The sequence below is a fragment of the Hippocampus zosterae genome, chromosome 8 (genome assembly GCF_025434085.1).
Source record: "Hippocampus zosterae strain Florida chromosome 8, ASM2543408v3, whole genome shotgun sequence".
Lineage (NCBI taxonomy): Eukaryota > Metazoa > Chordata > Actinopteri > Syngnathiformes > Syngnathidae > Hippocampus > Hippocampus zosterae.
In genome coordinates this window covers 21,816,205-21,827,747 of record NC_067458.1, presented here as the reverse complement: position 1 = coordinate 21,827,747, position 11,543 = coordinate 21,816,205, and the positions used below count along the sequence as shown (strand labels likewise).

The window sequence follows — 11,543 nt, the reverse complement described above, 5'->3', positions numbered from 1 at the left end:
AGTGTAAATTTACTGTCACACTGAAATACCTCAAAACACAGCCAGTCATGACTAAACCACTGGCAACAAAAGTGGGGACAGTACAGCCCGACGTGAAAATTTCCTAATTGTATCCCAAATGTAACTGCGATTGGGAAAATAAATCCACACGTCGTTAATGTTTTGTTTTTACCTAAGTACATGTCAGTCTATACCTTTTTTACTCTTAATCGGTACTTCTACTTCACCTATTTGCACCAGTCAGAGGTACTTCAGAGTCAGGTACTTTTGCTCCCTCTGCTAAATATATATTTATATTCTACTACAAGTATACAAACTGACGGGGGGCTGTCTTTCCATGTTAAAAAATATAATACTAATAACATTTTACCTCATCTAAAAATAAATACGTGAATAATAATTCCACCTTAAAACTTGCTGTGCGTTGTCCACGTTGCCACCCCCCCCCCCCCTCTCTCTCTCTTCCTCCCTCCCTCCTTCCCTCCGGTGGCGAGTATGTTGTGACAGGTTTTCGTGTTCGTGTGTATGTGCGTGTTGGTATTGAAGAATGGGGAAATGAAAAAGTGCCCCCTTCCTGGTTACCGTTTGCTCCTTCCTACCCGGTTTTCCGCCTTTGGAAGGTCTGACAACTCAACTTCCAAAGCCAGAGTCCCCATTCACGATCGGTAAGTTACTTTTTACTTCTCTTCTGAGTTCAACTTACTCTCTCTCTCTTTGCGTTACACAGACATACTTTGAGTGCTTCCCAACAAAATTAGACACTTGAATTCAACTCAGTGGGGTACTGTATTTGTTCGTTGCAGCTCGGTTGATGCCATTTTGTAAACATAGTGTCATAAGTGCCAACCCGCAAATGAGAATTCAGGAATGTAATGCGTTTCGATTGTGAAAACGGATCGTCTTCTTTGGGGGCGTGGGTGTTGTCACATAATACAAACTCAAGGGATACATTTGGACCATGTCATTGATGATGACTTTAAAATGTGCATGGAGAACAACAGTCGGGGGCGGGGCGTCAACTCGAGCGGTTCACAATGTCATGACAAAAAATAAAATCCATAAAATGTCATTTAAGTACATTATACTCACCAAAGGTCCTAATTGTTATCTGTATTAATATGTGCACATTGCGACAGACACATTTTGCTTGTCAGTTTTGCCTCCCAACAACAAATCAGTGGCCAGGAAAAGTGCTGCCGTTTTTGTGGGCCAACTTGAAATCTGATTTGTTAAAGCAATGTTGCCATTGCTACTATAGCTGACCAGCACTGCTGATTCTAGATTGGCATGGCAACACAAAGCTATGTTTTCGTTTTAATTGCATTTTTTTCATGTTTCAATGAAGAATTGTTCACTTTCTCCCAAATTGCGGTTTGTTGTAAAATGAATTAAAATCAAACCAAATCAGCTCGTCCCCCGAAGAATTTGTCAGTCGGCTCACTTGTGTTTCTCAAGACACAATTTTATACTGTTAGAAAAAACGTGGAAAATCAATTGCTTAAAAATCTGTGAAATACAGTGGATAAGAAAAGCTAGTGCACGCACTCCAATTCAGATTCTAGGTTTTTGAGTTTGAAGCCTCCTCGAACAGCTGCACTTTATTTGGGGCTAATCAGAGGCACTTAAAACGGTGACTCCATTTTAACATGACTTACAGCGTAATTGGTTTCTCATGAACAGAGCCAGTGTTCTTCGTGGGTGTGCACACTTATGCAACCACATCTCAGTTCTTTATATTTGCTTACCCAATGCTATGTTTCCCGGCTCCACTGTGACGCGCCGTCCCGCGTCTCACCGTCTGCGCAGCAGTGAGTCATGGCGTCGGAGGAGGGGAAAGGTGCCTGCGTAACGATGGAGATCGGCGAGGCGTACAGGAACCCCACGGAAGTCACGATGAGTCAGATCGTGCTGCCCTGTCACTCCAATCACTGCGGCGAGCTGAGCGCCGGACAGCTGCTCAAATGGATGGACTCCACAGCCTGCCTATCAGGTGGGCAAATTGGAATTGAAGTTATGGCCCCACTGATAATATTTGTTTTTTGGGGGGATTTTTTTTTTTGGCTTGCTCTCACATTTCAAAAACATACACAAAAAAAAAACCTAAATTGTCCATATGTGTGAATGGGAAAGATACATGCTAGAAAAAAATGGATGAATGTATTTACAAAGCTTGAAACTGATAAGACAATGAACAAATGTAACTTTTTTTTTTGCCCTTTGAACTCCTCCTTCCTGGTATTTTCACAGCACAGTGGAGTTCAAAATGCAACACCATTCAAGTGGAACTCTAAACCCCTGCTGCTATAAATTGTGAATTTCTCTCTTATCTTTCTTATCTTAATTCGAACGTGTGGGTGTACGCACGGTGAACAAATGAAAAGCCAATGATAAAATGTATTTAAAAAGACTTTTACATGTTCAGTGTATCATTTTTGGATATGTACTAGAAAATTAATAAAAGAGATCGGAATTACTTGAAGCAAATGTAAGCTAGGCGGCCCGGTATCCAGTGGTTAGCACGTCGGCTTCACAGTGCAGAGGTGCCGGGTTCGATTCCAGCTCCGGCCTCCCTGTGTGGAGTTTGCATGTTCTCCCCGGGCCTGCGTGGGTTTTCTCCGGGTGCTCCGGTTTCCTCCCACATTCCAAAAACATGTGTGGCAGGCTGATTGAACACTCTAAATTGTCCCTAGGTGTGAGTGTGAGTGTGGATGGTTGTTCGTTTCTGTGTGCCCTGCGATTGGCTGGCAACCAATTCAGGGTGTCCCCCGCCTACTGCCCGAAGACAGCTGGGATAGGCTCCAGCACCCCCCGCGACCCTAGTATGGATCAACCGGCTCGGCAGATGAATGAATGAATGAAATGTAAGCTACATTAAACGTCAAAACATAAACATTTTTTTAAAAAGCATTCAGCTGCATTGCGATGTTGATTTGAATTTGAATAATTGCTCGGCCCTCAGTTATGATGACTTATTCAGCCCTGAACTGATCTCTCTTCGCAGCTGAGAGACACGCAGGCTGCTCCTGTGTCACCGCCTCTGTCGATGACATCCACTTTGAACACACCATAGGGTAAGAACCGAACCCGAACCGACGCCAGTCACTCCAAACCACAATGTGCTGCGGCTCCTTGGCGGACCGTAGTAAATAACCCCATTTTCATTTAACCGGCTTGAAATCGACTCGGTGCCGGCAGTGCATAGTGAGTGATAGAGGCATGTCAATGAACTGCTCCTGCACTAAATAAATGTTGTTGGTGGTGGGTCCAGAATACGGGTCGTGGCATTTCAATTCATTTCCGTGGGGAAAATGGACTTTGCCGTTTCTTTGCGGGCATGGTAACGAAAGTAATTCAACTCAGATGTTCACATACCACTGTCACGGGAAAACAATTTTTGGAACGGAACAAACCCGGAGCCATTTGTAGAGCTTCACCAGATGACTTTCATACAGTTGTCACATGCTTTAGAGATAAGATTAGCGGCCTATCCTATGATGATGGCATCATCGCTGCTCCGTATTGATTGTAAGGTCATGTGTGTGCGTCTTTGCAGGGTGGGAAATGTAGTCACCATCATCGCCAAAGTCAACAGAGCCTTCACATCCAGTATGGAGGTTGGTGGTTATGACTGATTTTTGCAATTGAACATTTTCCAAGTTATCTCACAACTTCAATTTTTATTTTTATTTTATTTATTGATTTATTTTTACATTTTAGGTTGGCATAATGGTGACATGCGAGGACCTCTACACTGACACTCATTGGAGGGTTTGTCAAGCCTTTGCTACTTTTGTGGCCAGGAGAAGGGAAACAGGAAAGGTATTTAACGAGATGGGACATTTAAGATAATGGGCAAAAAATATTGAAACATCAATTAAGGTACAAATTATTGAATGACTCAATAAGTAGCTGGAGTATTGGGCTACTTTCAGGGAAAAAAAAAGACGTACACTTCTCAACAAGCAGGAGCTTGTCAGATCGGGAGCAAATAAAAAAAAAAGAGGTTTCAAAATCTTTTTTGACGCTCCCAGTTCAAGTCTACTGTCAAAGTAAACATAAAATTTAAAAAAATGTATTTCAAACAACCACATTCTGTAGCTTTGCCTTAAAAGGGGCAGTCAGTCCCAAATTTTTTTTCACAATATTATATTCTATACGCCTTCGCTAGTCTAAACACGGCATTCTGATTCATAATACATTTGTGGAATATAAGTTGATCAGCAAAATCCACCTGTTTCTACTCACCTCAGTGAGGCCAATTTGCCACTTTTTGTCAAGTGAAAATGACATCGCCGATGCTCAAGCACAGCTCACATGTAGACAGATAATCTAAAAATATTCACAGGTATATATTCTTTATCCTCCGCAAAGAACGAAACCCCTATTACTGTGGCTTACTGAGCAGTTGTGATCGCCTCCTTTCTATAAATCAGTATGCTTGTGTTACAATGACCACAAGTGGCCAAGGCCAGAAGGAGCAGCACAATGTCCATTGCATAAAGCATTAAAAAAAGTTGTAAAAAATATTTATGCATGTAATTAATGCACGTTTTAAAAGGTGGAATGGCCACCGACAGTTATCCCCATACTTTCATCCATCTACTTCTGTTCACGTGTTCCTTTACAGGTGCAACTGAAGCAGCTGACCCCTCAAACACAAACGGAGCAGATGGAGTACAGCCTGGCTGCAGAGAGGAGGAGGATGAGGCTCATCCATGCCGAGATTATCACGGACCTGCTGAGCAGCAGCACGGCACAGCTGGGTAGACCGCCACACCTCCCAATTTGCTTGGATCTGCATCATACAATGGCAATAAAGGAATTCGATTGTAATGTTTTTTTGTTTTTTGGTCCTCTGTTCTTGCCACAGGAGAGTGTCGGGAGTACCAGGACGCCGTGCCAGCCGAGCGCACCCGAGTGGAGAGTGTGGAGCTGGTGCTACCGCCCCACGCCAACCATCAAGTCAGCACCTTCGGGGGCCAGATCATGGCTTGGATGGAGAATGTCGCCACCATTTCGGCAAGGTACTGTATGTGCGGATTCAACAGTCATTTCCGGACCCAAATTTATAAAATAATAGGGTGCAAAGCAATTGATCATCCCTCTCCTTGTCAATACAGTCGCTTGTGCAATGCCCATCCCACCTTGAGGAGCATCGACATGTTCCATTTTCGTGGGCCGTCCCACATCGGTGACCGACTGGTACTGAAGTCCATCGTGAACAATGCCTTCAAGCACAGGTCAGTCTCTCCGCAATATGCCATCGCAATAAAATGTTTCACTCTGAGGTCACCTGTCTTCAACACAGCCACTTTACAAATTAAAAGAGGGTGTCCACACTTTTGCAACCACAATATCTCTATTATTTTGACTCCGCCTCTTGACAAGTTTCATCCCTTCGCTCGTCTCCACTTTCTTTACGCTGCAGCATGGAAGTGGGAGTGTGTGCTGAGGCCTACCAGGGTGGAGAGCCTCAGCGTCATATAAATAGCGCCTTTATGACCTTTGAGGTTCTGGATGCTGATCGGAAACCACGCACGCTGCCTCGGATAAGACCCGAACCTGTGGTGAGTTAGCAATGTTGGCTTGCCGTCTTGTGAAAGGGGACTTGCGTGAGATAATGCACCTCTTAAGGTAGCCTTTATTTGTCCCACACTGGGGAAATTTACATTATTATTAAATATATATATTTTAATAGGGGCGGCCCGGTAGTCCAGTGGTTAGCACGTCGGCTTCACAGTGCAGAGGTACCGGGTTCGATTCCAGCTCCGGCCTCCCTGTGTGGAGTTTGCATGTTCTCCCCGGGCCTGCGTGGGTTTTCTCCGGGTGCTCCGGTTTCCTCCCACATTCCAAAAACATGCGTGGCAGGCGGTTCAGAAAATGGATGGATGGACGATTCATGAATGAATGAATGAATGAATGAATATATTTTAATAATATAATATTATTAAATAATTCATTCATTCATTCATTCATTCATTCATCTTCCGTACCGCTTGATCCTCATTAGGGTCGCGGGGGGTGCTGGAGCCTATCCCAGCTGTCTCCGGGCAGTAGGCGGGGGACACCCTGAATCGGTTGCCAGCCAATCGCAGGGCACACATAGACGAACAACCATCCACGCTCACACTCACACCTAGAGACAATTCAGAGTGTTCAATCAGCCTGCCATGCATGTTTTTGGAATGTGGGAGGAAACCGGAGCACCCGGAGAAAACCCACGCAGGCCCGGGGAGAACATGCAAACTCCACACAGGGAGGCCGGAGCTGGAATCGAACCCGGTACCTCTGCACTGTGAAGCCGACGTGCTAACCACTGGACTACCGGGCCGCCCCTATTATTATTATATATAATAATTAATTATTATTATTATTAAATTTTTAATAATAATAATAATTATTATTATTAAAATGTTAAATTTTAAGACCACCACTATCAGTTGCACTACTGGAAACCATTAAAAAAAAAAGGTAACACGTACCAGAAGCAGTTAGGCCAAGAAAAACGCTACAAAATGAAGGCCGTCAATCACAATTTCATGCAACAAATATTAGAAACTGGGAAGTAAATTCACAACCTTCCACCTTTTATGGTTATGCAAGAATTGTTTTACAGGACGGCAAACGGCGTTATCAAGAAGCTGTTGCCAGGAAGAAGATCCGCCTCGATAGGTGAGTGGAAACGCTCAGCAGAATGTTTTCACAAGAACGAGGTTCAATCAGTGTGGTACCTCGACTTGTGAGTGCCCCGGTTTATGAGTTCTTGGAGACCGGCAGAGACTCAGAGAGAGAAACTACGAGGCACTCGCTAGGCCACGCCCTCTTAAAGGCACGGCAACAAATGACTTAACAGCATCGTTTGTGTGCGACTTTCAGCTTATTTTGACTTTGTAAAATGACTGTACCGTATCATAACCCAATGTACTACTTTCCTATTTAAGACACGGCCTTAGCAGGGAATAAATCGCGCAGTTCGAATTTCATTCCAGATGAACCACAAATAAATGTGGAATGACTTGATTGTAACGTCGATGTAATTTGTACATTCCGTGATGCTTTAAATGAGAAGTCATGCTGTGGAATCGATTGTTTGGTGTACACATAAGCGCATGTGACCCGTCAGAATGTTACGTCAGAGCACAGCTCCCCAAGCATAATACGCTTATTGTTCCGCTGTCCCGGCAGCCGGCCTCCGTTCTAATCTTTATTCAGCCAAACGTGGGACCGACTGCAAGAATGTTTTCATATTGCTCAGGTCTGGTTTTTGTTTCTGGAATGTCTAGGTGGCAAACGTACACACGCAGTCTGGACTTCAATAGAAGTAAATTTACTTGAGTGTGAGTAGGTTTTTGGATTTGATCCCGAGATAGTTTTAGCATGAGTGAGTTTGTGTGTGGAGGGAGATAGAGAGGATTTTAGTGTTGCAACGCTGCAATTGCAGTTAAAATACGAATGGCTGGGGGACAGCATAAAAGTAGCTGGAGGTGACCGACCGCCGCGCAATTTTGAAGGCAGGAAAAACCCTGATACAACTTAGAGTGCCGTACAGTGCGGTAATCTACAGCTAAATACTCTCGGTGTACAATCGAGTTAAATATCCAAGCATTTGTTCTCTTTTACTGTTCGTCACTACTGGAAAATACAGTCAACGCTCGCTTGTGTCTGCAGGAAATACATCATCTCCTGCAAGCAAAACGAAGTGCCCCTGTCTGTACCCTGGGATCCAAGTAACCAGGTATGAGTCATTCGAAAGACACAGCTTGTGAGGTACTGCAGATTGCCTCCACATGTATACTTTATTTTATAATGGCTTAGGGGGCTTGTCCCGGTCCTCCCCATAGTTTTTTTTTTTTTTTGTAAGCGCGGCCTGGTGGGCGAGTGGTTAAAGCGTCGACCTCACATTGCGGAGGTTCGATTCCAGCTCCGGCCTCCCTGTGTGGAGTTTGCATGTTCTCCTCGGGCCTGCGTGGGTTTTCTCCGGGTGCTCCGGTTTCCTCCCACATTCCAAAAACATGCATGGCAGGCTGATTGAACGCTCAAAAATTGTCCCGAGGTGTGAATGTGAGCGCAGATGGTTGTTCGTCTCTGTGTGCTCTGCGATTGGCTGGCGACCGGTTCAGGGTGTGCCCCGCCTACTGCCTGAAAACCGCTGGGATCGGCTCCAGCACCCTTGTTGAGGATAAAGCGGGTCCGAAAATGGTTGGATGGGATGCATGTTTTTTTTTTTAGCCCACTCAAGCAAACAAAATGTCCCTTTGTTGTTTCTTGCTAAATGAGTTTTTTTTTCTTTTACGTTTCGGGCAGGAATTTATTTATTTTTATCCATCCATCCATCCAGTTTCTGAACTGCTTAATCCTCACTAGGGTCGCGGGGGGTGCTGGAGCCTATCCCAGCCGTCTTCGGGCAGTAGGCGGGGGACACCCTGGATCAGTTGCCAGCCAATCGCAGGGCACACAGAGACGAACAACCATCCACACTCACACTCACACCTAGGGACAATTTAGAGTGTTCAATCAGCCTGCCACGCATGTTTTTGGAATGTGGGAGGAAACCGGAGCACCCGGAGAAAACCCACGCAGGCCCGGGGAGAACATGCAAACTCCACACAGGGAGGCCGCAGCTGGAATCGAACCCGGTACCTCTGCACTGTGAAGCCGACGTGCTAACCACTGGACTACCGGGCCGCCTTATTTATTTTCATTTATTTATTTATTCTTTTTTTACATATCTTGCGAAAATGCAAAAAAATCTGCTGAAATTCTGTTATTTTCATCCAATGATGACATTTTCCATAATGGCCCCCTTTGGGGAATCCCACCGTCTTCTGTAAAGAAAATGTTTTTGAAAACCCTGCTTTATTGCCTCCTTTGCGTTTCCAGATGTACTTGAGCTACAATAATGTCTCCGCTCTGAAACTGATGGACACCATAAACAACTGGGTGTTGACCTCGGAAAAAAACAAAGTGAGTATGACTGGTGATTTAACCCTCGTTTGAATTTTCTCCCCTTTCAGCGTGTTCATCGGCCATTTTTGGCATCCTTCATTGTTCTCCAGTGGGTAAGCCGTTCAACACCGCTTTTGGAAATGTTTCATGAAATTTGTCCAAAAATTGATAAGTGACTGATTTTCCGGTGTCGTTTCAATCAATCCAGGGAAAAACGAGGATTTCTTTTTTTTAATGTTGTTTTACATGTTTAAATTGGCTAAAGTAACCATGATACATCCGAATCTTTTTTGGAGGTCAGACTGTACACGCTGGAGGAGAACCAGACGCTGTGCTTCAAAGTGGAGATGAACGTGAGCGTCTCAGCCGAGCAGACGTTCCACCTCCTCTCCGACCTCAGGAGGAGAAAAGAGTGGGACCGCCATTATCAGTCAGTCAATCTCTTCGTCTGCCAAAAATTAGAATCCGTATCGATCGAACGCCATTTACTTCCCATCGCTGCCGTCAACAACATCCGTATCATGTTACATCGTAAACGCATCTCCTCTCGTGCAGGGCGTGCGAGGCGATCATGAAAGCGGACGAAGACGACACCATTTATCGTGTCAGGACGCCTTCCATCCAAAAAGGGGGCAAAGGTCAGGATTTTATCTTGCTGGCGTCTTGTCGGAAACCATGTGATGTCAGGTATGTTGTGACACAGATCACATCGTAAAAATTGGGCGCGGTTGAAGTACTGGAATGCTCGCATGTTAGCAAGGAGAGACGCAGTTTCATACGTGATGCAAAAATACTCGCGCATTAGCTAATCCGACGTCAGAGCTAACTGAGCTTTGAAGAGACTGTCGTCTTATTTGGTATGTGTAATGCTGCCACCGTGTGGCCAAGGCGTGTACACCAGAAGGAGCAGCACAATATCAATGGGCAACAGAGCATGAATCATGATGCGCAAATTGTTTCTTTTCCTTTTTTTTTTTTTTTTAATTCTATTTAATAACGTTTGGAGTATTATTCTATGTTTTATACAATGAAATATGAATGTAGAATGCATAAAATATAGGCGGCTAGAAGGCATTAATATGCAAATGCTTGATGGATTGGTTTTCTTTTTCTTGTAAGGGACCCTTATCTGATCGCCCTACGCTCTGTCACACTGCCAACTCACCCTCCGACGGCGGACTACAACAGGAGAGAGGTTCTCTGCGCCGGCTTCACAATCTTGGAGGAGTCCAGCGCTGTCACCAAGGTTCTACATTTGCCAGCGTTTTGCTCACCCGCATATCCGCACGGTTTATTAACATCTCATTTTGTATACTTTTAACTGGTGATACTTCTGTAGAAAAAAAAATAGAAGTACTGATTGACTCCTTTACTTGAGTAGAAAAAGTACGTATTCTGAAATGTATTTATGGATTTGTAATTGCCAAAAAAGTGGATAAAACGTCAAGTCACGTTGACTTATCTAGCGCTTGATCACAAAAGGGTGTCAAAGGGCTTCACAGGCCCATAATCCACATAACTCAATGACATCCTCTGCTCTAGGAAAGGAAAAAATATTTGTGGGAAGGGAGGGGAGAATCGGCAGCAAAACAGGCAAAAATCCAGATCTGGTTGAGGCATTCATTAATGCTCCCTGGCTATTCAAAAGTACATATATCTGTTTTCAAATATAGAAACTAAAACGTTGTCAGAAAAAATGAATAAGTGCCCAAAAAAATGTAGTTGTAAGTGTTTGTACTTGGTGACTTCTCACCAGCAATTACCATATGTTGGCTTTCAGGTCACCTACTACAATCAAGCCACACCAGGAGTTCTTCCCTACATCTCGACAGATATTGTTGGACTCTCCTCCTCTTTTTCCAGCGCTTTTTCCGCCTGCAGTGACTACCTTGAGGCCAATAAGGACAGCTCGGCCACTTTAGATTCACAGACCATAAATGCAGCAAATATGCCTCCTCTGCCGAAGGAACTGTAATATTCTGTCTTTTGCATTTGTATTGTGTTTTTGCGATATGCATGTGTGACAGTGGGATTTTTTTTTTCCCCACGGTTTTGACTTTTTTTCCTCTCCGTGTTGCGGGCATTTGTGATAAAGGGCCAAGGAAATGCAACACGTGTGTCGTCAAACCTGGTACTTGTTTCAAGGGCATAGGATCAAAAGTTATTATGCAAGATTGCACCAGGATGTTACCTCGCGATGAAACCTTAGTGTCTTAAGCGTTTCATCACAACCGAGTGGAAATCTGGAAAATTGAAATTGTGCAAGAATTAATAATCCAGTAGATTATATTTTCCTATTACATTTATTTTTTGGACAATTTCTGTCATTTCTGCTTGTGCTTGTAATTGACACGTGTGTGTAGTTTGAGCATGAGTAGCTCTCCTGAGATGCTGTGTTGATACCACCGCAACAATAAACAGTAGACAAACTGGATTGTTGTCATGTTGAAGCCACATGGCTTCCACTTTTTACCTTTGCAGCGGGATCCTATTTAGTCTGAAACAGTAGTGACGCACAAAAGGCTCTTGGGGAAGTGAATTTGCCCGTGTCACTTTTGTGGAGGTGCCGGGTCTGGTGGCACAGCGGTCCGGGCTCC

The 11,543-nt window shown here is 44.2% G+C and overlaps 1 protein-coding gene across 5 annotated transcripts; it reads left to right on the top strand.

Moving 5' to 3' along the window:
• The first annotated feature begins 456 nt into the window (after positions 1-456).
• Positions 457-11,378, top strand: acot11b (acyl-CoA thioesterase 11b). Of its 5 annotated transcripts, none has more exons than XM_052073063.1 (16): positions 457-665; positions 1,807-1,990; positions 3,002-3,071; positions 3,554-3,614; positions 3,718-3,819; positions 4,628-4,763; positions 4,871-5,024; positions 5,121-5,240; positions 5,429-5,567; positions 6,617-6,672; positions 7,669-7,735; positions 8,881-8,964; positions 9,248-9,376; positions 9,502-9,584; positions 10,066-10,192; positions 10,727-11,378. In XM_052073063.1, the coding sequence occupies exons 2-16, from the start codon at positions 1,816-1,818 to the stop codon at positions 10,919-10,921; spliced, it is 1,698 nt and encodes a 565-aa protein (XP_051929023.1). In that variant the 5' UTR covers positions 457-665; positions 1,807-1,815; the 3' UTR covers positions 10,922-11,378. The 5 variants fall into 5 exon arrangements, with proteins under 5 accessions (XP_051929023.1, XP_051929024.1, XP_051929025.1 ...); XM_052073062.1 differs by having other exon boundaries at positions 458-665; positions 1,810-1,990; positions 9,243-9,376; positions 9,502-9,633; XM_052073061.1 differs by having other exon boundaries at positions 458-665; positions 9,243-9,376; positions 9,502-9,633.
• The last annotated feature ends 165 nt before the right edge of the window (positions 11,379-11,543 follow it).

Excerpts from the sequence above, each read along its gene's own strand:
- acot11b (XM_052073062.1), top strand. The coding sequence starts at position 1,816 with ATGGCGTCGGAGGAGGGGAAAGGTGCCTGCGTAACGATGGAGATCGGC. Across the intron at positions 3,072-3,553 it reads CACTTTGAACACACCATAGG|GGTGGGAAATGTAGTCACCA; the intron begins GTAAGAACCGAA and ends GCGTCTTTGCAG. Across the intron at positions 8,965-9,242 it reads TGACCTCGGAAAAAAACAAA|GTCAGACTGTACACGCTGGA; the intron begins GTGAGTATGACT and ends TCTTTTTTGGAG.